The sequence below is a fragment of the Syngnathus floridae genome, chromosome 19, assembly GCF_059516105.1.
Source record: "Syngnathus floridae isolate MCC-2025c chromosome 19, RoL_Sflo_1.0, whole genome shotgun sequence".
NCBI classification, from domain to species: Eukaryota; Metazoa; Chordata; class Actinopteri; order Syngnathiformes; family Syngnathidae; genus Syngnathus; species Syngnathus floridae.
In genome coordinates this window covers 9,329,524-9,356,854 of record NC_142431.1, presented here as the reverse complement: position 1 = coordinate 9,356,854, position 27,331 = coordinate 9,329,524, and the positions used below count along the sequence as shown (strand labels likewise).

The window sequence follows — 27,331 nt, the reverse complement described above, 5'->3', positions numbered from 1 at the left end:
AAGCTGGACATCCTGGGCTATAACGCCGTAAGTGTATGTCGAACTCCTTATGTTCGCACTCCACGAGACTCGGCGGCTCAAATGTGACTTTTGGAAGGCTTTGCGCTGAAAGAAGCTTGTTGACGCTGTGCCTTTGGGCTCTTGCAGAATCTCACCAACGAGGAGCAGGTGGTCGTGATTCACGCCAGGACCCTTCTCACCCTAGCCGAGAAGGTAACGCGCACGTCCACGCACGCTCTCGCATTCTGCTTATGTGACAGCAGCCTTTCCTCAGTGGTTAGAATACATCAAAGTGACCAAGTCAGCACTTCAACAGAAGATGTTGGACATTGAAAGTGAGAAGGTAGACAGACACGCGACATCAGCCAAGGGGAACTCCGGCAATGTGCCCCAACAATTCTGACCTTGAGCTGTGCTAGGATATGTTCTGCAAGCAGAAGGGCTACCTGGATGAAGAGTTGGACTTCAGGAAGTGTTCCATGGACCAGGCTCATAAGGTAAGCCGCCCTCAAATCTCCCGCCGGACCACTGATGGACGAGGATTGCGGCCCAGAGGATCCTGGAGCTGGAGGCCATGTTTTACGAGGCGCTACCGCAGCGGGACTGCCCCGCCACGGACGGCGAAAAAGCCAGCCACGCTGGCGTGAATGACGTGCTGACGGCGGATCAGAGAGAAGAGCTTAGGAGCGCCGTGGACCAATGGAAGCGAGCCCTGATGTGCGAGTTGAGGGAGCGCGACGCTTGCATCCTCCAAGAGAGAATGGATCTGCTGCACAGCGCGCAACAGGTAAGGGCCCAAAGCCAGCCCGGCACTTACTTGCACGCTTACTGGCTTTTGAATGCCACTTTCCATTTGTCCGTCCTAGAGGAACAAAGAGCTGAAAGAATTCATCGAAGCTCAGAAGAGACAAATCAAACAATTGGAGGAGAAGTTTCTGTTTCTCTTTCTATTCTTCTCCTTGGCCTTCATTCTGTGGCCCTAACACCAGCTGGTGAGTGAGCTCCAGCGGCACCGCACTCGACACCTCCGATACACTGCCAGCCGGTCTCAGACGTTGGCAGACGCTCCGATGCCAACGTATACCCCCCGCCACGGTGACAGAGGCACCGCGTCACACCGGCGCTCATCCAATCAGAAGGCAGGAAAAGCAAATTCACATGCAGGGCACTTTTGAACCAGAAGAGAGCGCCACAAAAAACGGTTGTTGCCCCAAACGCGCACTAAAAAGGGTCAGAATAACAAGAGTCCCACTGGCCAGCCGGGGCCACCCGTCCAGCTGTTTCTTCAGGGGGGAAAAAAATTGGAGTCACCGGTGAGTACATTTTGCATTTAGCTCTGCTTTTCTGCTTCTGTCTTCAAGTGTGTGGCATCCTGCGATCAAAGATTCAGCCAACCCCAAAGCGGTTGACCTCAACGTCCCACCACCATGCCTACCAGAGCAGGTGACGTGATGCTTTGGACATCCTTCCGTCTCAGATGCCCAAAAGTACTCTTTGCCACATCTGCGGCAATACGGTGTCTTTTCAAAGGTGCAAATAAATCCAGCGTGGGCGGAACACGCACGTCTTCGGTTTTTCCCGCTTTGTTTGTGTGACAGCTGTTGTGAAAATTTTATACAAATAAAGTTGTATAGTACAGGTTTGGCCAAGCCGCAACTCCCGAACCGCATGCGGCTCTTTTATGTTCATATCAACATTGTGTGTGTGTGTGTGTGTGGGGGGGGGGGGGGGGGGGTTGTGCGTGTTGGCTTCACTTGAGTTCAATTTGGTATTTTGGTCAAAAGCGCATGTGGTGAAATTCCACAAAGTAGGATGGGCAAACACATTTCTTTAAACTATGAGTGTCAATTGGGCTCTCGAAATGGCAGGGAAAAGATGCACAGCAAAACGAAAATACGTAGATGAACACAGGACGTTTTAATCAGAGTGGGAAAGTTTCTATTTTTTGTTGAACGTGATGGCAAACCATTCTGCCTGATATGTCAGACCTCAGCGCATTTCAAAGATTCAAATCTTCAGCGCCATGCACTTCAGCTCACTCCATGCTAACATTGATCAGGCGTCGAACCCGCATCATCATGCTTAAGAGGTGGCCATGCTAACCAGTGCGCCATTATGTCAACGCATAATAACTAAGTCTACTGGTCAAAACAGCGGTTACTATATGACGTCGCTACGTCGTGGTCACGTGACACAGACAAGACGTCAATGGACGTGGGCAGAGTTAACTTGTTTAAAAGGGAGTAGGCAGAAGAAATATTTAATTTATTTAAATCTATTTTGAGTGCACACCATTATGCCAATGCATAACAACTGTAAATCTACTAAACAAAACAGCGGTTGCTATATGACATCTGCCACGTCGTGGTCACGTGACATACGTGACGTCGATGGGCGTAACTTTCGCCGGAATTCAAATCCGCGGGGAGAGTTAACTTGTTTAAAAGAGAGTGGGCAGAAGAATTATTTAATTTATTTAAATCTATTTGGTGTGTGCGCCATTATGTCAATGCATAACAACTGTAAGTCTACTAAACAAAACAGCGGTTGCTATATGACGTCTGCCACGTCGTGGTCACGTGACGCGGACGTGACGTCGACGCCTACTTTACATCCCACCGATCACAGGACCCCTCGGCTGCATAACCGTGCCCCCTTCCCAACCAATCGGATTTGCTATACGCGAAAACGACGCCAATGGAAAGAGCTTCCGCCCAAATTTAAATCCGTGGGCGTGGCTCGCAGCAGGAAGTAGGAAAATGGCGGCGATGTTGACAAAGACACAGCGGATGGTAACATACGACTAACAAGAGAAATATTTTTATTTTCTGCTTGCAACTGGACCGTCCAGAGCGTACACGGTAAGTACAACTCATCGTTTTTAAAAAGAAGTACTTTTGTTGCCCTGAAAAGCGAGTGAGCGTGGCGTTTGTGGGGGACGTCGAATTTCGACGATTCTTTCTGGTCAACGGTTGTAAATGATTGTGTTGATTAAAAAAGAAAACTTGATGTAACTCTACTTTTAACTGCCGTTTCAGATAGATTTGGAATTGCATCACATCCAATTTTGCCTAGAGCGTACACGGTAAGTAACACTCGTTGTGTTTAAGGAGATTTACGTTTGTAATAGCAGAAGTGTAGCCGCGTTGCGTTGTACGTGTGAATGTTGGTCCGGGCGAAATGTTAATGTTTAATTTCATTCCTTTAGGTTCCACGGTGTTTGTTGGCTGCAAGTTTTCCACTGCAAGAAGAGGCTCATATCATTGACCAGGAGCGAGCTACAATGGTGAGTAGCCATAACATTTATGTTAAACACTTCCTATTTCATGTCTAACAGTACTTGATTTAACAAATAACCATAAATAAATACAGTGTGGGCACTGAAGTTAACATATGTGATTATACTGCCTAATCTGTCACCGAGTAGATTGTTGCAAAGTAATATAAGATCCAAAGTTGTAATTCAGAATAGTTTTCAAAAGAAGGCCATTAGAATTATATACAAGTCTGATTACCCTGAACAAGCTATTAATTAAATCACAAATTCTTCAATTCAAAGATTTGGTAGATTATCAGACAAATAATGTCTAACAGTAATTGATTTAACACATCACGATAAGTAGATTGAGTGTGGGCACTCTCAAGTTAACATATGTGATTATACTGCCTAATCTGTTACAGAGTATGTTGTTGCCAAGTAATGTAGAATAGATCCAAAGTAGTAATCCAGAATAGTTTTGAAGAGGCCATTAGAATGATAAACAAATCTGATTACCTTGAACATAATAACAAGCTAAGTGTTTAATATGTCCTATGAAGTCAAAATTGGGCACCATCATGTGGTGAAATTTGGAATTGCATCACATCCAATTTTGCCTGGGAACAAACAGATTACATAAATCTTAGTTTTGAATAAGCCACTCCTTCTCAAACAAGTAAACTCTGCCCATTTTGCGCAGTAGATGTTCTGTTAATATCTAGTATTTATACAAAGTCATAATTTAAATTGCTTTCAACCTTCATTCATCGGTTCAACCAACATTACTCGCTCTTATTACCAACTTGTATTGATTTAACTAAGCGTTTAATACTTCCTATCAGGTCTCAAATCGAGATTTGGCAAAATACAATTTCAGCAAATCCAATTTTGCCAGGGAACAAAAATAGATTAAATAAACTAAATAAGTCCTCTTCCCATTAAATAAATCAGAAAAGTCTGTCTTGTAACCAGTCCTCTTCAAACAAGTAAAGTCTGCCCATTTTGTGCCGTAGATTTTGTGTCTATGCCTAGTATTTAAACAAAATCATAATTTAAACGACTTCTTTCCTTCATTCACTTTGGAAATTTGGAATTGCAGCAAATCGAATTTTGGCAGGGAACAAAAATAGATCAATTAAACTAAATAAGTCTTCTTCCCATTAAATAAATTAAAAAAGTCTGTCTTGTAACCAGTCCTTTTCAAACAAGTAAAGTCTGCCCATTTTGTGCCGTCGATTTTGTGTTAATGCCTAGTATTTATACAAAATCATAATTTAAAGGACTTCATTCCTTCATTCACTTTGGAAATTTGGAATTGCAGCACATCAAATTTTGCCTGGGAAGAAAAGTAGATTAAATAAATTTAATAAGTCTTACTACTTCCCATTAAATAAATTAAATACGTCTTACTTGTTCCCACTCCTTTTCAAAACAGTAGTTTAAAACGAGGGCCCTTCACTCAATCTTTAACCTCAACCCCGCACGTTGTGTTGTATCTGTGAATGTTGGTTGTGGCCAAATGATAGTTTTCTTTCATTCGTTTAGGTTCCAAGAAAACTTGATGTAACTCTACTTTTAACTGCCGTTTCAGATAAGCGGGTATTACGTCGCAGTCATGTGCCGCGGATATGACGTAATTGCCCGAACCTCCGATTCAAATCTGTTGGTGCGATGGCCGTGAGCCACTGAGCAGCGACGATTATCAACAGAAATATCTTTATTTTCTGCTTGCAACTGGACCGTCTAGAGCGTACACGGTAAGTAACACTCATTGTGTTTAAGGAGATTTACGTTTGTAATAGCAGAAGTGTAGCCGCGTTGCGTTGTACGTGTGAAAATTGGTCGAGGCGAAATGTTAATGTTTAATTTCATTCCTTTAGGTTCCACGGTGTTTGTTGGCTGCAAGTTTTCCACTGCAAGAAGAGGCTCGTATCATTGACCAGGAGCGAGCTACAATGGTGAGTAGCCATAACATTTATGTTAAACACTTCCTATTTCATGTCTAACAGTACTTGATTTAACAAATAACCATAAATAAATACAGTGTGGGCACTGAAGTTAACATATGTGATTATACTGCCTAATCTGTCACGGAGTAGATTGTTGCAAAGTAATATAAGATCCAAAGTTGTAATTCAGAATAGTTTTCAAAAGAAGGCCATTAGAATTATATACAAGTCTGATTACCCTGAACAAGCTATTAATTAAATCACAAATTCTTCAATTCAAAGATTTGGTAGATTATCAGACAAATAATGTCTAACAGTAATTGATTTAACACATCACGATAAGTAGATTGAGTGTGGGCACTCTCAAGTTAACAGATATGATTATACTGCCTAATCTGTTACAGAGTATGTTGTTGCCAAGTAATGTAGAATAGATCCAAAGTAGTAATCCAGAATAGTTTTGAAGAGGCCATTAGAATAATAAACAAATCTGATTACCTTGAACATAATAACAAGCTAAGTGTTTAATATGTCCTATGAAGTCAAAATTGGGCACCATCATGTGGTGAAATTTGGAATTGCATCACATCCAATTTTGCCTGGGAACAAACAGATTAAATAAATCTTAGTTTTGAATAAGCCACTCCTTCTCAAACAAGTAAACTCTGCCCATTTCGCGCAGTAGATGTTCTGTTAATATCTAGTATTTATACAAAGTCATAATTTAAATTGCTTTCAACCTTCATTCATCGGTTCAACCAACATTACTCGCTCTTATTACCAACTTGTATTGATTTAACTAAGCGTTTAATACTTCCTATCAGGTCTCAAGGCAAGATTTGGCAAAATACAATTTCAGCAAATCCAATTTTGCCAGGGAACAAAAATAGATTAAATAAACTAAATAAGTCTTCTTCCCATTAAATAAATCAGAAAAGTCTGTCTTGTAACCAGTCCTCTTCAAACAAGTAAAGTCTGCCCATTTTGTGCCGTAGATTTTGTGTCTATGCCTAGTATTTAAACAAAATCATAATTTAAACGACTTCTTTCCTTCATTCACTTTGGAAATTTGGAATTGCAGCAAATCGAATTTTGCCAGGGAACAAAAATAGATCAATTAAACTAAATAAGTCTTCTTCCCATTAAATAAATTAAAAAAGTCTGTCTTGTAACCAGTCCTTTTCAAACAAGTAAAGTCTGCCGATTTTGGGCCGTCGATTTTGTGTTAATGCCTAGTATTTATACAAAATCATAATTTAAAGGACTTCATTCCTTCATTCACTTTGGAAATTTGGAATTGCAGCACATCAAATTTTGCCTGGGAAGAAAAGTAGATTAAATAAATTTAATAAGTCTTACTACTTCCCATTAAATAAATTAAATACGTCTTACTTGTTCCCACTCCTTTTCAAAAAAGTAGTTTAAAACGAGGTCCCTTCACTCAACCTTTAACCCTATTTATTCACCTTCTAGGCTAAGTGTTAAAGGCTAAGTGTTAAAGGCTAAGTGTTAAAGGCTAAGTGTTAAAGGCTAAGTGTTAGAGGCTAAGTGCCAGAGGCTAGGCGCCAGAGGCGAGTTTTTGTGGGCTGAAGTTTTAGTGGGGTTAGTGTGAATACAATCCAAAAGAATACAACAGAATACAATACAATAGAATATAATACATAGATTAAATTATATAGCTCTTACTACTTCCCATTAAATAAATTAAATACGTCTTACTTGTTCCCAATCCTTTTCAAAAAAGTAGTTTAAAACGAGGGCCCTTCACTCAACCTTTAACCTCAACCCCGCACGTCACATTGTGTTGTATCTGTGAATGTTGGTTGTGGCCAAATGATAGTTTTCTTTCATTCGTTTAGGTTCCACGGTGTTTGTTGGCTATGTTTTCCACTGTCAGAAGGATGAAAATACAAAGTACAACGCTTGGACGTGGGCGAAGGCGTCACCGGTGAGTCCTTCCTTCCTATTTATTTACCTTCTAGATGCTAGAGGCTAAGTGTTAGAGGCTAAGTGTTAGAGGCTAAGTGTTAAACACAATACGAACAACACAACGATACTGCACTGAACAACACGATACCGCACTGAGAAACACGATACCGCACTGAACAACACGATACCGCACTGAACAACACCATGCCGCACTGAACACCATGCCACACTGAACAACACCATCCCGCACTGAACAACACCATGCCGCACTAAACAACACCATGCCGCACTGAACAACACCATGCCTCACTGAACGACACCATGCCGCACTGAAAGACACCATGCCGCACTGAACGACACCATGCCGCACTGAAAGACACCATCCCGCACTGAACACCATGCCGCACTGAACAACACCATCCTGCACTGAACAACACCATCCCGCACTGAACAACACCATGCCGCACTGAACAACATTATGCCGCACTGAACATTATGCCGCACTGAACAACACCATGCCGCACTGAACAACACCATGCCGCACTGAACAACATTATGCCGCACTGAACAACATTATGCCGCACTGAACAACATTATGCCGCACTGAACAACACCATGCCGCACTGAACAACACCATGCCGCACTGAACAACACCATGCCGCACTGAACAACACGATACCGCATTGAACAACACCATGCCGCACTGAACACCATCCCGCACTGAACAACACCATGCCGCACTGAGCAACACCATGCCGCACTGAACAACACCATCCCGCACTGAACAACACCATGCCGCACTGAACAACACCATTCCGCACTGAACAACACCATGCCGCACTGAACAACATTACGCTGCACTGAACAACACCATGCCGCACTGAACAACACCATGCCGCACTGAACAACACCATGCCGCATTGAACAACACCATGCCGCATTGAACAACACCATGCCGCACTGAACAACACCATCCTGCACTGAACAACACCATGCCGCATTGAACAACACCATGCCGCACTGAACAACACCATCCTGCACTGAACAACACCATCCCGCACTGAACAACACCATCCCGCATTGAACAACACCATCCTGCACTGAACAACACCATGCCGCACTGAACAACACCATGCCGCACTGAACAACACCATTCCGCACTGAACAACACCATGCCGCACTGAACAACACCATCCTGCACTGAACAACACCATCCCGCACTGAACAACACCATGCCGCATTGAACAACACCATCCTGCACTGAACAACACCATCCTGCACTGAACAACACCATGCCGCACTGAACAACACCATGCCGCACTGAACAACACCATGCCGCACTGAACAACACCATGCCGCACTGAACAACATTATGCCGCACTGAACAACATTATGTCGCACTGAACAACACCATGCCGCACTGAACAACATGCCGCACTGAAAAACACCATGCCGCACTGAAAAACACCATCCCGCACTGAACAACACCATCCCGCACTGAACAACACCATGCCGCACTGAACAACACCATGCTGCACTGAACAACATTATGCTGCACTGAACAACACGATCCTGCATTGAACAACACCATGCCGCACTGAACAACACCATCCTGCACTGAACAACACCATCCTGCACTGAACAACACCATCCTGCACTGAACAACACCACCCCGCACTGAACAACACGATCCCGCATTGAACAACACCATGCCGCACTGAACAACACCATGCCGCACTGAACAACACCATGCCGCACTGAACAACACCATGCCGCACTGAACAACACCATGCCGCACTGAACAACACCATGCCGCACTGAACAACATTATGCCGCACTGAACACCATGCCGCACTGAACACCATGCCGCACTGAACAACACCATCCCGCACTGAACAACACCATGCCGCATTGAACAACACCATGCCGCACTGAACAACACCATCCTGCACTGAACAACACCATCCCGCACTAAACAACACCATGCCGCACTGAACAACATTATGGCGCACTGGACAACATTATGCCGCACTGAACAACACCATGCCGCACTGAACAACACCATGCCGCACTGAACAACACCATGCCGCACTGAACAACACCATGCCGCACTGAACAACATTATGCCGCACTGAACAACACCATGCCGCACTGAACAACACCATGCCGCACTGAACAACACGATCCCGCATTGAACAACACCATCCTGCACTGAACAACACCATGCCGCACTGAACAACACCATGCCGCACTGAACAACACCATTCCGCACTGAACAACACCATGCCGCACTGAACAACACCATCCTGCACTGAACAACACCATCCCGCACTGAACAACACCATGCCGCATTGAACAACACCATGCCGCACTGAACAACACCATCCTGCACTGAACAACACCATGCCGCACTGAACAACACCATGCCGCAGTGAACAACACCATGCCGCACTGAACAACATTATGCCGCACTGAACAACATTATGCCGCACTAAACAACATTATGTCGCACTGAACAACACCATGCCGCACTGAACAACACCATGCTGCACTGAACAACATTATGCCGCACTGAACAACACGATCCCGCATTGAACAACACCATCCCGCAGTGAACAACACCATGCCGCATTGAACAACACCATGCCGCACTGAACAACACCATGCTGCACTGAACAACATTATGCTGCACTGAACAACACGATCCTGCATTGAACAACACCATGCCGCACTGAACAACACCATCCTGCACTGAACAACACCTTTCCACACTGAACAACACCATGCCGCACTGAACAACATTATGCCGCACTGAACAACACCATGCCGCACTGAACAACACCATGCCGCTCTGAACAACACCATGCCGCAATGAACAACACCATCCCGCACTGAACAACACCATGCCGCATTGAACAACACCATGCCGCACTGAACAACACCATCCCGCACTGAACAACACCACCCCGCACTGAACAACACGATCCCGCATTGAACAACACCATCCCGGACTGAACAACACCATGCCGCACTGAACAACACCATTCCGCACTGAACAACACCATGCCGCACTGAACAACACCATGCCGCACTGAACAACACCATGCCGCACTGAACAACACCATGCCGCACTGAACAACATTATGCCGCACTGAACAACACCATGCCGCACTGAACAACACCATCCCGCACTGAACAACACCATGCCGCATTGAACAACACCATGCCGCACTGAACAACACCATCCTGCACTGAACAACACCATCCCGCACTGAACAACACCATGCCGCACTGAACAACATTATGGCGCACTGAACAACATTATACCGCACTGAACAACACCATGCCGCACTGAACAACACCATGCCGCACTGAACAACACCATGCCGCACTGAACAACATTATGCCGCACTGAACAACATTATGCCGCACTGAACAACACCATGCCGCACTGAACAACACCATGCCGCACTGAACAACACCATGCCGCACTGAACAACACGACGTCGCACTGAACAACACGACGCCGCACAGAACAACACGACGCCGCACAGAATAACACAATACCGCACAGAACAACACAATACCGCACAAACAGTCTTAGATAATATTACGTCGCAGTCATGTGACGCGGACATGACGTCAATAGGCGGAACTCACGGCAAAATTATAATCCGTGGGCGTGGCTTGCAACAGGAAGTAGGAAAGCGGCAATTCTGGCAAACAAGACACAGCGGTTAGTAACACGATGACTAACAAGGCAAATATTTTTGTTTTCAGCTTGCAACTTGACCGTCTAGAGCGTACAAGGTAATTACAACTGTTTTTTTTTAGCCCTGAAAAGCGAGGGAGTGTGGTGTTTGGGAGGAATGTCGAACTCGGCGTCTGCTTCCAGCCACAGACGCCAAATTTCGACGATTATTTCGACTGGTCAACGGTTGTAAATTATTGCGTTGACTAAAAACTTTATTTAACTCTACTCTTAACTTTGCCGTTTCAGATATGCGGGTATTACACCGCGGAAATGACGTCAATAGGCTGAACTCTCGCCAAAATTCAAATCTGTGGGCGCAATGGCCTTGAGCGAGACACCGGATACAAACACGACGGTTATCAACAGAAATATCTTTATTTTCTGCTTGCAAGTGGACCGTCTAGAGCGTACACGGTAAGTACAACTCATTGTGTTTAAAAAGATTTACGTTTGTGTAGTTTGCGTTGCGTTGTATCTGTGAATGTTGGTTGAGGCTAAATGTTAATGTTTAATTTCATTCCTTTAGGTTCCACGGTGTTTGTTGGCTGTATGTTTTCCACTGCAAGAAGAGGCTCGTATCATTGACCAGCAGGAGCTACAATGGTGAGTACCCCTTTCGTCTTCCATTTATGTTAAACACTTCCTATTTCATGTCTAACAGTACTCGATTTAACAAATAACCATAAATAAATACAGTGTGGGCAGTCACGTTAACATATGTGATTATCCTGCCTAATATGTTTATCACAAATATGTCACTAATCACTAATATGTTTATTTGTTTATCACAACACCTTTGGACCTTCAGCAATCGATTATTTCCCTTCATCTACATAGAGACAGAACGATGGTGTCTTAAACATCTCATTCATTTCACCAAATAACTTCACGCAGGTGGATAACGGCCGTCTCGGTCACGCTATGTTGCGTGATGCAGTTTTGAAGAACCAAATGCATTTATTCAATGAATAAGTCAAGCTAGTTCTATGTTTATGATGTTGTAAGTTACGGTACCGATTGAAGTTGAGTTCGAAGCCAGTGGAAAACAGCGCTGCGTTTGTGCTCTCCAGGTACAAATGTTGTGATCTCTGACTGACGACCGGGCGAGACTCGAGTAAGAGATGTCCAAACGAGCTCCGGCAGGGCGGGCCAAGGCGGAGCGAACGGACGCCCTTCAGGCCGCCAATGACGAGCTGAGAACCAAACTGATGGACGTCCAGTTAGAACTTCAGCAGGAGAAGAACAAGGTGAAAACCTCAACAGACAGACACTGCCTGCCTCCCTGCCTGCCTCCCTGCCTGCCTCCCTGCCTGCCTCCCTCCCTCCCAGTTTTCCCGATGTAGATTAGACATGCGTGTGCCATGACTGTGTCAGCCTACATCAACAAATGCACCGAGGACGTCAGCACCACTAAGAATATCATCACCCGGGGCAACCAACGACCCTGGATGACTGAGGAGGTACGTCAAACGCTACGAGCGCGGAACTCTGCCTTCAAGTCTGGCGACAAGGAGACACTGAGGACAGCGAGAGCCAACTTAAACCGTGCCATCAGGATAGCGAAGCGAGACCGCAGTCGAAAATTTCAGGATCGTTTCCACGACGTCAAAAACATCAGGAGTATGTGGCAAGGCATACGGGCGATTACAGACTACAACTCACCCTCCCCCCCCCCGGTGGGTGTAGTTGATGCTGACTTTCTAAATGGTCTAAATAACTTCTTTGGGAGGTTCGAGGCACTAAACGGCACTCCAGCAGTTAAAACTGTCCCCCATCAGGAAGAGGAGGTACTCTGCCTTGACTCCGCCGATGTGTTGAAGACCCTGAGGAGAGTCAACCCCTGTAAGGCCCCTGGCCCCGACAACATTCCTGGGCGTGTGTTCAGGGAATGTGCAAGTCATCTGGCTGGGGTCATCACAGACATTTTTAACACCTCGCTGGGCCAAGCCACAGTGCCGGCGTGCTTTAAGACTGCCTCCATCATTCCGGTGCCGAAGAAACCTCAAATCACCTCATTTAATGATTACCGGCCTGTTGCACTGACTCCGGTTATGATGAAGTGCTTCGAAAGGCTGCTTAAAGGTCACATCGTTTCCAGACTCCCCCTATTATTTGACCCGTTCCAGTTTGCCGACCGGCAAAACCGCTCCACTCAGGACGCCATCTCCTCCGTTCTTCACCTGAGCCTGGCTCACCTGGAGGAGAAGAACACCCATGTGCGGAGGCTGTTCCTGGACTTCAGCTCAGCGTTTAACACCATCATCCCACAGCATCTGGTAGGAAAATTGGAACACCTGGGCTTCAACACCCCCCTTCGCAACTGGCTGCTAGACTTCCTCACCAACAGACCTCAGTCAGTCCGGGTCGGACAGAACACCTCTGATGTCATCACCCTCAGCACAGGCTCCCTTCAGGGCTGCGTCCTGAGCCCCCTGCTGTGCACCCTGATGACACACGACTGCGTCCTCAGGTTCACCACCAATCACATCGTGAAGTCAGCAGACGACACAACGGTGGTGGGGCTCATCAGAGACAACAACGACCTGGACTACAGAGAGGAGGTGGAGCAGCTGGTGGGCTGGTGCAGAGAAAACAGCCTGATCCTGAATGAGGAGAAGATGAAGGAGATCATCGTCGACTTCAGGAAAAAACAGCCTCACCACGCTCCACTGATCATCAACAGCTCAGCTGTGGAGGTGGTCAGCACCACCAAATTCCTGGGGGTCCACATCACAGAAGACCTCACCTGGACTATGAACACTACGGCACTGGTCAAGAGGGCACAGAAGCGCTTGTACTTCCTGCGGAGGATGATGAGAGCCCACCTGCCCCCACCCATCATGAGGACGTTCTACAGGAGCACCATAGAGAGCATTCTGACAAGCTGTCTCTCTGTGTGGTGTGGAGGCTGCACCGCCTCCGATTGGAAGAACGTGAGGAGAGTGGTGAGGACAGCAGAGAGGATCATAGGGGCTCCTCTTCCCTCCATTCAGGACATTTCATCTCAGCGCTGCATGTCCCGTGCCCGTAACATCATCAATGACCCATCACACCCCCACCATGGACTGTTCTCCCTGCTGCCCTCTGGGAAGAGGTTTGCAGCATCCGCTGCAGGTCCACCAGGTTCTGCAACAGCTTTTTCCCTGCTGTCATCAGACTGTCATGTAACATGGGGGCAGAGATGGTGCAAATGGTAGAATATGGATTGTTCACAGGAATAAATTGGCAGAGCTGAAATTCCAAATTTGTCCAAAAGATGGCGCCAGACCAAAACGTGAGACCAAAAGAGGAGCCAATAAGCTAAACATGGTAAAATAGAAATAAAAAGAGTAGCACGGTGTCAGAGGGTGAGTCACGCATAGAAGCACAAATGTGATTTTTATTTTTGATTTTTTTGCTTGGCTAAAAATGTATTCTGTAACCGCTTTAAGCAATATTATTTGTCAATTCGATCAAGAGACCCGTCACTATGAGAATAGTGGCGTGACATAAATTGTTTGGAGAAGCACAAATGTGATTTTTATTTTTGATTCTTTTGCTTGGCTAAAAATGTATTCTGTAACCGCTTTAAGCAATATTATTTGTCAATTTGATTAAGAGACCCGTCACTATGAGAATAGTGGCGTGACATAAATTGTTTGGAGAAGCACAAATGTGATTTTTATTTTTGATTCTTTTGCTTGGCTAAAAATGTATACTGTAACCGCTTTAAGCAATATTATTTGTCAATTCGATTAAGAGACCCGTCACTATGAGAATAGTGGCGTGACATAAATTGTTTAGAAAAGTAGGTCAAGGGTTTGGATTTTTATTTTAGAGTAAATTGAAGCGTAACTTTAAAAAGTTATTTTTATGTAGGAGAAAGAGAAGAAAAGGGGAAGTGAAAGGTTTTGCCACTAGCTGTGCATTTGGTGGAAAGTACTGCGTGGTCAGGGCGGAAACAGCTGCTGAAGGCCACAGATAACCAAGCGTGGGGAAACTGGCCAGTTCCCTCTATAGGCGTGAGAAAGCTGGCCAGTCCCTCTATAGGCGTGAGAAAGCTGGCCAGTCCCTTCTATAGGCGTGGGAAAACTGGGCAGTCTTACCCTATAGGGAAAGTACAGGAGAAAAGAAAGGGGAGGGGGGGGACCGAGCGGTCTATAAAAGATCCGGCAGAAACAGCTCAGGGCTCTTTCCCCCAAAAGAGCGCTTATACGTGAAGAGGCCCGGAGGAGTTTCAAGATTTTTTTCCAAAGTCCCGAAGATCTTTGTGTGAGACGCAGGATCACTGGACTGAAATTAACTTGGATTTACTCCCAAAAATTGGACTGGAGATAGGTGAGAGGGATTTTTATATGTTATGTATTTAAGCGAGAGGGGGGAATAGTCATCGGGCCGCCGGTTCCCTCGTGGCCAGCCTGTTTCCCTAATTCGGATTTTAGAAGCAAGATCGAACTGATCACTCGACTTTGCTTCCACCAAAAATAGCACGTAGCTGGTATTTACCTCTTCCCTTTTTTATGAACTGTGTTTTGCAATCGAATTGTTCTGGGATTGAATGATTTTATTAACACGGGTATCAGTGAGTGAAATTGTTCAGTTTCTGGAGTAATTGAGATTTGTAATTCTATTCCATGTTTTTTTTTCAATAAATGTGTTTTGTATATTACTTACTTCGTTGTGCGCGGATTTGTACTGAATATGCAACCGAAGGCTCAGGCCCGTTTCCCCTTTTTTGACGGGCCGCGTAAAAAGGAACTTTGAACAAATTAGAGACTTGAATAACTTCCGTAGTTATTTGAGCCACGAGTGAATTGCGATCCGTTCGAAAGTTATTTCGTCTGAATAAATTAAAGGAAGTGTTTAAATCAGATTATTGGGTTGTGTAGAATGGAAAGTTATTTAACTATTTGAAAGGCTCAGGCCCGCTTCCCCTTTTTGACGGGCCGCGTAAAAAGTAACTCTGAGCAAGTTAGAGAATTAAAAAACTTTTGTAAATATTTAACGGAAGAGTTGATTTCATTAAAAGTGAATTCGGTTGAGAAATTACTTCCTCTAAATAACATAACGACGACGATTGAAACAAATCAGTGAAGTTGGCGGAGGATAAAAGTATTTCAACTGTCCGTCGGGCGCGGCCCAGTTCCCCTTTTTGTCGGGCCGCGTCAAAAGCTAAATGGGACACGATCAAAAAGTAGACTTGCCTTCCAAATTAATTATTGGGCAAATCTAAATAGAGCACGACATTTTTATTCGGTTTAAGAAAGTTGCTATTCTTTTTGAAGCAATTAAGTGGGGTGAAGAACTCCGAAGGTCAAGTGCTAGATCTACGTATAGGAAGTTAGAATTAATCATATAAAGTGCATTAATTTTCTTCTTAAATGCTATTATTGTCACACTTTTATTAATTTGATTCTTTTTCGAATGAAAAAGTTGGTCGGCTCGCTGAATGAGCGACCAAGTGGAACGGACCCATATCAACATTTACTTCGGCAAAAACTAGTGCTTGGGTGCGCTAAACAAACGAATCCCTGAGGTCTTAACAAAGACATCTAAAAAATATCCGTAACAAAACAAGAACTTCAAACACTAGCGGGGAGCCATCAATACGATGCGGTCACTTCGAAGTCTTGCCTCGAATTGAGTTACTCGGCTCGAGCTTCGGGTGACTTGAGAGGGATTGGCGTCGTACAGAAATTAGATTGATTCCGGTGGAGTTAATTTAACTCGGGTGGTTAGAGTACGGACGAATCTCCGAACCCGGCTAAAACAAACCCGTTACCGGGAAGCCGGGGGCACCTTAATACAAGAGGTGCGTTTGACAGACTGTTGAACACTAGAACTGTTGAGCTCTAAACTGAACTCTGCATCACACATTCACAGAACTGTACTTTATGACACTACGGACCTCTATCTTGCACTATCTCGCACTACCAACTTTACTGAACTTGTATAAACCCTTTAAATAGAAGTTTAATACATGGTTTAGCATTCCTCTGCACACTCTTGAATACTGTTTTGCCTACTTGCACTATTGCATAATTATCACTGCTGCACTTTATACTTATTTTTAATATATATATATATATATATATATATATAGTATATATGTATATATATATATTTTCATAGGATATGTTACTTCTATTCAACTGCAATATCACTACTTTGTTGTAAGACGTATGCAACGGAATTTCGTTTTGTATGCACCATGTGCAGACAAGATGACAATAAAGTTTGTCTAAGTCTAAGTCTAAGTCATGTCAGGTCAGCTGTCTGGAGAGAGAGAGAAGTCAGGACCTGCGGGCGGAGCACCACCGTGCCACCGCCGCCATGACGGAACTCAAAAGCAAACTCCATGAGGAGAAGCAGAAAGAGTTAGCCATTACCAGGGAGACATTACTGCGGCAGCATGAAATGGAGCTGATGAGAGTGATCAAAATCAAAGATGGAGAGATCCAGCGACTGAATGCCTTGGTCCTCAGCCTGAGGGACGGCTCCATGGACAAGGTGATCCGCTCTATCCGTGTCTGACTATCCGCACGCCACGTCGGGCTTCGATGCGGCCGCTACCGTATTGTGTAGCTTGTCCCCAGTAAGCGTCGCGGCGCTCCGTTGCGGTCTCAACGGCCCGGTGTGGCGCAATGTCTGCTCAGGTGAGGAGGGGGGGCGCTTTGCTGGCGGAGGTGGAGGAGACGCGGCGGTGTCGGGAGACCGAGCGGTGTCGCCTCCACCAGGAGCGCGGAAGAAGCCCTGGCAGCGGCCCAGCAGGCCTGGCAGTCCCGAGCGGCCGAGCTCCGATCGGCTCATCACCAGCATCGGGAGGAGCTGAGCCGAACCAAGAGAGACTGCGAGAGGGAGATCCGCCGACTGGTAGGACTGATCAGATGCGCGGTGCGTGGCTATGTTCCCAATTTCGTTGTATACCTGCAGTGCAATGACACCTAAGGCATTCTATTCTATTCTATTTCACAAGAAGAAAATGTCCGGTTGCTCGCTTCGCTTTTGTCACAGCAAAGGTGTTCTAGTCGATTCAAGAAAAAAATTGGCCGGTTGCTCTCTTTGTTTTTGTCACAATTCTGGCAAATGAGTTTGCCCGCCTGCCTGAGCGCTCCCCGTTTGTACATCCAGACGGATGAGATCAAGCTGAAAGACAGAGCGGTTAGTGTTTTGGATGAAGCCCTGGGGCCGGCCACGTCCACCGCCTTCAGCTGCAGACTCAGGCTGCCGAGCAGCAGATCGCTGCCCTGAGGGATTCCCAAAGGGCGGGCCTAAACTACCCTGGAAGTGGGGTCAACGCCGCTACTAGCAATCCTCTTCATTGCGTAAGCCACCTCATCACACACTTGCAGTACGCATGACTTAGTTCGTTGCTGGAGGAAGGTAGCACAAAAACAGTTTTGAACTTTGAACGAGTGCTTGTGTGTGTGTGTTGCGGGGCGTTTTCAGTCTCAGGAGGATCGGGACACGCGACGGTTTCATCTGAAAATCGCTGAGCTCAGCGCAGTCATCAGGAAACTGGAGGATCGAAACGCCCTGCTTTCTGAAGAGCGCAATGAACTGGTAATTTATTGACGGCACGCTTGAAGGTTTGCGCTACGTTTGATGCGCGCCATCCAGCGAGGCACCCATTGCGCTTGCTTATTAGTTGAGCGGCGCGGCGAGTCGGTTGCCTGGTAGATGTCTTTTATTGGGAGCCAAAGCCACGATTCCGTTCAAACCGATGCAAAAGGAATGGATACGTTCTGGCCCGCGTGTTGTGCGTCTTTCACATCCCGCACTTCATGCTTGCAGCTAAAGCGACTGAGAGAAACAGAAAGCCAGTTTCTGCCACTCCTGTACAAAAACAAACGCCTGAGCAGGAAGAATGAAGAACTCTCGCTGGTGCTGTGTCGCCTTGAAAACAAAGTGCGCTTTGTCACCCAGGAGAACGAGGAGATGGCAAGCTTGGTAAGTCGACGCGGACAACGGCGGCGTGCCAACAGAGTCCACTGCATTTGTGTTCCACAGAGAAGGCCTAGTTCGCTCAATGACCTGGACCGCGGTTGCGGCCAGCAGGACGGTGAAATGGAGTTCCTTCAAGTTGTGGAGCAGCGGCACATCATCGACGACTTGTCCAAGGTCTTCAGGCAGGCGACTCGGTGCACGTACGGCAGCGCCGCGCTCGCTCGCTGTCGCCAGGAAACCTTTTCCGTCCAAAGCTTGGCCGGCGGCCGCCATCCAAAAAATTGGCCCCTTAAATTCCGACCTTTCAAGCAGGAGCATTGTGCGCACGCGTTTGAACACGCTTTAGACTTGTTTTGCCGTTTTCAGCAGCTCAAAGCTCCCGTTTTGTCAGCGCCTTTGCCACTCGCTGTGCGCTGAAAACGACGGACTTGCCCGGCTGCTCAGCCCGTCAACCATGAGCCGCGAGCGCGACGTCATTGTCCGTAGGCAGCTAGTGGCAAAATGCACCCTGTTAGAGTTGCGCTCGCTCCAACTTATTTTGCAAGAACCACACGGGAGACAAGTAAGTTCTTTTGGACACCTGCAGGTGGAGAGTCCATCCGTTGTACGAATGAAGTCTGACTCTCGGCTCCTGCACGAGCATTTTAATTAAGAGAAACAGGGTGGGTGTAAGAGTGGATTGAATAGAGGAAGCCCTTGACCTCTAGTCAAAACATAGCAAGGGGTGTTTTACAACTTTGTGTAGGAAGGGATAAGCGATAGGGATAAATAAGGGATAAATAATATTATTTATTACAGGTCGCAGTCAAAGTCAAAGCAACACAATGATACGATAAAGATAATCTGGAAAACCCTGACACACCCTGTAGTTGTCACTTTTGGAAAAGACGAGCGTCCCTCCAATCATCGCCGGTGACGTGTTTTTCAGGCTCTGGAGACAGGAGCTCATGTCAGAAATGTCATTGTGAGTCGCGTTTGTTTCTGCGCCGGAGCCGTTCGTTCCCTTTGCATCCAAAGAATCTCAAAGGCGGATTATTTGTGTCGACAGGAGAGAGATTTGCTGCTACGATACCGACGTCGAGAATCTCTGAGGAGGAACAAAGCGTGAGGTCCTGCAAGGTGAGTCTGTTTGTTTGCGGCTGCTTGGTGTTGCGCAAGATGAAATGGCCTTTTTCTCGCTATCGTTCCTCTCGTCGATTCATCGTGAGGTGTCGCTTCAGTTTGTTCAGAGAGATGTTTGCTTCCGCGCCCGCAGATCATCGAAACATTTTACGGCTACGACGAAGACGTGTTGGTGGACTCGGACGGATCGTCCTTGTCTTTTCACACCGACAGAACCCCCGACACGGAACCCGAAGAGGTAGCCCGCCATTTCTGCCAGCGTATTGGCACCAAACATTCCTCTTCAGCCTGGAATCGGACTCGTCTTTGCGTCGCGGGTGCTTTGTCGCCGGTCTGACTGATTCTGGTACTAGTGCTGTGTTGCATTGGTGTGTGCATGAAGAGGCGGAGCTTCGCTACCGCCAGCTGACGCAAGAATATCAAGCGCTGCAACGAGCCTACGCTCTGCTAGCCCAGACCAGCGAAGGGGACTACGACGCCGAGAAGGAGATCAAGGTGGCGCCCCTTCCCGCAACCCCCGGCCGGGTCGCAGCCTCCCCGTTCTCACCCAGCCTCGGGTGTTCTCTGGTCTGAAAGGAGGAGGAGGAGCCTCCCTCCTCCTCCTTTCAGACCAGAGAAAAGCTGATGGTAGAAATGGGTCACTATCAAAGCAGAGTAGCAGATCTGGAGTCAGCGCTGAAGCAACAAGGACAGGTAAGCTCATCAATGAGCACACCTTTTTCTCAGACAAAATAGCTACATTCTTCAGTCACTCATCCGTCTGGCATTACTGGACCAACCCCCCCCCCCCCCCCCCCCCCCCAAACGTGGCTGGGAAAATGCGGAGAAAAGCAAATGTCATTTTCCAGTCAACCAAAGAATTTGTGGATGAAAATGACACAACATTCCAAAGCTGTCCACGCGTTTGTCTCTTCTAGAATGTCAAGTGGGTGGAGGAGAAGCAGCTGCTGCGTCAGAGCAATCAGCAGTTGGCCGAAAAGGTGACGGAAAGAAAGGCGCTGGGCGGAGTCGCTTGGCGTCACACCTGTCGGGAAGCCCCGCAGATGAGGTCTGACTGTCTTTTCAGGTCAGGCGGATGGAGGCGGAAGAAGCGCGTCTGAAAGAGCACATCCAGGATATCCGAGACCAAAACGAACTGCTTGAGTTCCGCATCCTGGAGCTGGAGGTGGGAAGACTCGCACAAGCGTGTTGAGGCCAGAGATGTGACGGACGGACGGACGGACGGATGCATGCCTCTGCCTTTCAGGAGAGGGAGTGGCGCTCCCCCGTCTTGAAGTTTCTGCAAGTCCGTTTCCCAGACGGCCTCAGCCCTTTGCAGATCTACTGCGAGGCCGAGGGCGTGAGCGTAGGTAAGGCGTCCCTCGCAACCCTAACCTTAACCCGAGGTCCCAGAACACCTTACATTGCTCCTTGCGCCTTTCCCCCGGACATCGTCATCAGTGATCTGATGAAGAAGCTGGACATCCTGGGCTATAACGCCGTAAGTGTATGTCGAACTCCTTATGTTCGCACTCCACGAGACTCGGCGGCTCAAATGTGACTTTTGGAAGGCTTTGCGCTGAAAGAAGCTTGTTGACGCTGTGCCTTTGGGCTCTTGCAGAATCTCACCAACGAGGAGCAGGTGGTCGTGATTCACGCCAGGACCCTTCTCACCCTAGCCGAGAAGGTAACGCGCACGTCCACGCACGCTCTCGCATTCTGCTTATGTGACAGCAGCCTTTCCTCAGTGGTTAGAATACATCAAAGTGACCAAGTCAGCACTTCAACAGAAGATGTTGGACATTGAAAGTGAGAAGGTAGACAGACACGCGACATCAGCCAAGGGGAACTCCGGCAATGTGCCCCAACAATTCTGACCTTGAGCTGTGCTAGGATATGTTCTGCAAGCAGAAGGGCTACCTGGATGAAGAGTTGGACTTCAGGAAGTGTTCCATGGACCAGGCTCATAAGGTAAGCCGCCCTCAAATCTCCCGCCGGACCACTGATGGACGAGGATTGCGGCCCAGAGGATCCTGGAGCTGGAGGCCATGTTTTACGAGGCGCTACCGCAGCGGGACTGCCCCGCCACGGACGGCGAAAAAGCCAGCCACGCTGGCGTGAATGACGTGCTGACGGCGGATCAGAGAGAAGAGCTTAGGAGCGCCGTGGACCAATGGAAGCGAGCCCTGATGTGCGAGTTGAGGGAGCGCGACGCTTGCATCCTCCAAGAGAGAATGGATCTGCTGCACAGCGCGCAACAGGTAAGGGCCCAAAGCCAGCCCGGCACTTACTTGCACGCTTACTGGCTTTTGAATGCCACTTTCCATTTGTCCGTCCTAGAGGAACAAAGAGCTGAAAGAATTCATCGAAGCTCAGAAGAGACAAATCAAACAATTGGAGGAGAAGTTTCTGTTTCTCTTTCTATTCTTCTCCTTGGCCTTCATTCTGTGGCCCTAACACCAGCTGGTGAGTGAGCTCCAGCGGCACCGCACTCGACACCTCCGATACACTGCCAGCCGGTCTCAGACGTTGGCAGACGCTCCGATGCCAACGTATACCCCCCGCCACGGTGACAGAGGCACCGCGTCACACCGGCGCTCATCCAATCAGAAGGCAGGAAAAGCAAATTCACATGCAGGGCACTTTTGAACCAGAAGAGAGCGCCACAAAAAACGGTTGTTGCCCCAAACGCGCACTAAAAAGGGTCAGAATAACAAGAGTCCCACTGGCCAGCCGGGGCCACCCGTCCAGCTGTTTCTTCAGGGGGGAAAAAAATTGGAGTCACCGGTGAGTACATTTTGCATTTAGCTCTGCTTTTCTGCTTCTGTCTTCAAGTGTGTGGCATCCTGCGATCAAAGATTCAGCCAACCCCAAAGCGGTTGACCTCAACGTCCCACCACCATGCCTACCAGAGCAGGTGACGTGATGCTTTGGACATCCTTCCGTCTCAGATGCCCAAAAGTACTCTTTGCCACATCTGCGGCAATACGGTGTCTTTTCAAAGGTGCAAATAAATCCAGCGTGGGCGGAACACGCACGTCTTCGGTTTTTCCCGCTTTGTTTGTGTGACAGCTGTTGTGAAAATTTTATACAAATAAAGTTGTATAGTACAGGTTTGGCCAAGCCGCAACTCCCGAACCGCATGCGGCTCTTTTATGTTCATATCAACATTTGTGTGTGTGTGTGTGTGTGTGGGGGGGGGGGGGGGGGGTTGTGCGTGTTGGCTTCACTTGAGTTCAATTTGGTATTTTGGTCAAAAGCGCATGTGGTGAAATTCCACAAAGTAGGATGGGCAAACACATTTCTTTAAACTATGAGTGTCAATTGGGCTCTCGAAATGGCAGGGAAAAGATGCACAGCAAAACGAAAATACGTAGATGAACACAGGACGTTTTAATCAGAGTGGGAAAGTTTCTATTTTTTGTTGAACGTGATGGCAAACCATTCTGCCTGATATGTCAGACCTCAGCGCATTTCAAAGATTCAAATCTTCAGCGCCATGCACTTCAGCTCACTCCATGCTAACATTGATCAGGCGTCGAACCCGCATCATCATGCTTAAGAGGTGGCCATGCTAACCAGTGCGCCATTATGTCAACGCATAATAACTAAGTCTACTGGTCAAAACAGCGGTTACTATATGACGTCGCTACGTCGTGGTCACGTGACACAGACAAGACGTCAATGGACGTGGGCAGAGTTAACTTGTTTAAAAGGGAGTAGGCAGAAGAAATATTTAATTTATTTAAATCTATTTTGAGTGCACACCATTATGCCAATGCATAACAACTGTAAATCTACTAAACAAAACAGCGGTTGCTATATGACATCTGCCACGTCGTGGTCACGTGACATACGTGACGTCGATGGGCGTAACTTTCGCCGGAATTCAAATCCGCGGGGAGAGTTAACTTGTTTAAAAGAGAGTGGGCAGAAGAATTATTTAATTTATTTAAATCTATTTGGTGTGTGCGCCATTATGTCAATGCATAACAACTGTAAGTCTACTAAACAAAACAGCGGTTGCTATATGACGTCTGCCACGTCGTGGTCACGTGACGCGGACGTGACGTCGACGCCTACTTTACATCCCACCGATCACAGGACCCCTCGGCTGCATAACCGTGCCCCCTTCCCAACCAATCGGATTTGCTATACGCGAAAACGACGCCAATGGAAAGAGCTTCCGCCCAAATTTAAATCCGTGGGCGTGGCTCGCAGCAGGAAGTAGGAAAATGGCGGCGATGTTGACAAAGACACAGCGGATGGTAACATACGACTAACAAGAGAAATATTTTTATTTTCTGCTTGCAACTGGACCGTCCAGAGCGTACACGGTAAGTACAACTCATCGTTTTTAAAAAGAAGTACTTTTGTTGCCCTGAAAAGCGAGTGAGCGTGGCGTTTGTGGGGGACGTCGAATTTCGACGATTCTTTCTGGTCAACGGTTGTAAATGATTGTGTTGATTAAAAAAGAAAACTTGATGTAACTCTACTTTTAACTGCCGTTTCAGATAGATTTGGAATTGCATCACATCCAATTTTGCCTAGAGCGTACACGGTAAGTAACACTCGTTGTGTTTAAGGAGATTTACGTTTGTAATAGCAGAAGTGTAGCCGCGTTGCGTTGTACGTGTGAATGTTGGTCCGGGCGAAATGTTAATGTTTAATTTCATTCCTTTAGGTTCCACGGTGTTTGTTGGCTGCAAGTTTTCCACTGCAAGAAGAGGCTCATATCATTGACCAGGAGCGAGCTACAATGGTGAGTAGCCATAACATTTATGTTAAACACTTCCTATTTCATGTCTAACAGTACTTGATTTAACAAATAACCATAAATAAATACAGTGTGGGCACTGAAGTTAACATATGTGATTATACTGCCTAATCTGTCACCGAGTAGATTGTTGCAAAGTAATATAAGATCCAAAGTTGTAATTCAGAATAGTTTTCAAAAGAAGGCCATTAGAATTATATACAAGTCTGATTACCCTGAACAAGCTATTAATTAAATCACAAATTCTTCAATTCAAAGATTTGGTAGATTATCAGACAAATAATGTCTAACAGTAATTGATTTAACACATCACGATAAGTAGATTGAGTGTGGGCACTCTCAAGTTAACATATGTGATTATACTGCCTAATCTGTTACAGAGTATGTTGTTGCCAAGTAATGTAGAATAGATCCAAAGTAGTAATCCAGAATAGTTTTGAAGAGGCCATTAGAATGATAAACAAATCTGATTACCTTGAACATAATAACAAGCTAAGTGTTTAATATGTCCTATGAAGTCAAAATTGGGCACCATCATGTGGTGAAATTTGGAATTGCATCACATCCAATTTTGCCTGGGAACAAACAGATTACATAAATCTTAGTTTTGAATAAGCCACTCCTTCTCAAACAAGTAAACTCTGCCCATTTTGCGCAGTAGATGTTCTGTTAATATCTAGTATTTATACAAAGTCATAATTTAAATTGCTTTCAACCTTCATTCATCGGTTCAACCAACATTACTCGCTCTTATTACCAACTTGTATTGATTTAACTAAGCGTTTAATACTTCCTATCAGGTCTCAAATCGAGATTTGGCAAAATACAATTTCAGCAAATCCAATTTTGCCAGGGAACAAAAATAGATTAAATAAACTAAATAAGTCCTCTTCCCATTAAATAAATCAGAAAAGTCTGTCTTGTAACCAGTCCTCTTCAAACAAGTAAAGTCTGCCCATTTTGTGCCGTAGATTTTGTGTCTATGCCTAGTATTTAAACAAAATCATAATTTAAACGACTTCTTTCCTTCATTCACTTTGGAAATTTGGAATTGCAGCAAATCGAATTTTGGCAGGGAACAAAAATAGATCAATTAAACTAAATAAGTCTTCTTCCCATTAAATAAATTAAAAAAGTCTGTCTTGTAACCAGTCCTTTTCAAACAAGTAAAGTCTGCCCATTTTGTGCCGTCGATTTTGTGTTAATGCCTAGTATTTATACAAAATCATAATTTAAAGGACTTCATTCCTTCATTCACTTTGGAAATTTGGAATTGCAGCACATCAAATTTTGCCTGGGAAGAAAAGTAGATTAAATAAATTTAATAAGTCTTACTACTTCCCATTAAATAAATTAAATACGTCTTACTTGTTCCCACTCCTTTTCAAAACAGTAGTTTAAAACGAGGGCCCTTCACTCAATCTTTAACCTCAACCCCGCACGTTGTGTTGTATCTGTGAATGTTGGTTGTGGCCAAATGATAGTTTTCTTTCATTCGTTTAGGTTCCAAGAAAACTTGATGTAACTCTACTTTTAACTGCCGTTTCAGATAAGCGGGTATTACGTCGCAGTCATGTGCCGCGGATATGACGTAATTGCCCGAACCTCCGATTCAAATCTGTTGGTGCGATGGCCGTGAGCCACTGAGCAGCGACGATTATCAACAGAAATATCTTTATTTTCTGCTTGCAACTGGACCGTCTAGAGCGTACACGGTAAGTAACACTCATTGTGTTTAAGGAGATTTACGTTTGTAATAGCAGAAGTGTAGCCGCGTTGCGTTGTACGTGTGAAAATTGGTCGAGGCGAAATGTTAATGTTTAATTTCATTCCTTTAGGTTCCACGGTGTTTGTTGGCTGCAAGTTTTCCACTGCAAGAAGAGGCTCGTATCATTGACCAGGAGCGAGCTACAATGGTGAGTAGCCATAACATTTATGTTAAACACTTCCTATTTCATGTCTAACAGTACTTGATTTAACAAATAACCATAAATAAATACAGTGTGGGCACTGAAGTTAACATATGTGATTATACTGCCTAATCTGTCACGGAGTAGATTGTTGCAAAGTAATATAAGATCCAAAGTTGTAATTCAGAATAGTTTTCAAAAGAAGGCCATTAGAATTATATACAAGTCTGATTACCCTGAACAAGCTATTAATTAAATCACAAATTCTTCAATTCAAAGATTTGGTAGATTATCAGACAAATAATGTCTAACAGTAATTGATTTAACACATCACGATAAGTAGATTGAGTGTGGGCACTCTCAAGTTAACAGATATGATTATACTGCCTAATCTGTTACAGAGTATGTTGTTGCCAAGTAATGTAGAATAGATCCAAAGTAGTAATCCAGAATAGTTTTGAAGAGGCCATTAGAATAATAAACAAATCTGATTACCTTGAACATAATAACAAGCTAAGTGTTTAATATGTCCTATGAAGTCAAAATTGGGCACCATCATGTGGTGAAATTTGGAATTGCATCACATCCAATTTTGCCTGGGAACAAACAGATTAAATAAATCTTAGTTTTGAATAAGCCACTCCTTCTCAAACAAGTAAACTCTGCCCATTTCGCGCAGTAGATGTTCTGTTAATATCTAGTATTTATACAAAGTCATAATTTAAA

At 45.6% G+C, this 27,331-nt stretch overlaps 1 protein-coding gene across 1 annotated transcript; it reads left to right on the top strand.

Annotated features, from left to right (window-relative positions):
* The first annotated feature begins 422 nt into the window (after positions 1 to 422).
* On the top strand, positions 423 to 26,818 carry LOC148382074 (janus kinase and microtubule-interacting protein 3-like). The gene is made up of 5 exons (XM_088362673.1): positions 423 to 497; positions 554 to 787; positions 21,812 to 21,889; positions 21,946 to 22,192; positions 26,811 to 26,818. The coding sequence occupies exons 1-5, from the start codon at positions 423 to 425 to the stop codon at positions 26,816 to 26,818; spliced, it is 642 nt and encodes a 213-aa protein (XP_088218799.1).
* Positions 26,819 to 27,331: the final 513 nt, after the last annotated feature.

What these genes read in the sequence shown, in the direction of transcription:
- LOC148382074 (XM_088362673.1), top strand. Translation starts at nt 423, where the DNA reads ATGTTCTGCAAGCAGAAGGGCTACCTGGATGAAGAGTTGGACTTCAGG. An exon ending in TGCTGCACAGCGCGCAACAG is followed by an intron (nt 788 to 21,811) that starts GTAAGGGCCCAA and finishes GAGCTGTGCTAG; the next exon opens with GATATGTTCTGCAAGCAGAA. An exon ending in CCATGGACCAGGCTCATAAG is followed by an intron (nt 21,890 to 21,945) that starts GTAAGCCGCCCT and finishes ATTGCGGCCCAG; the next exon opens with AGGATCCTGGAGCTGGAGGC.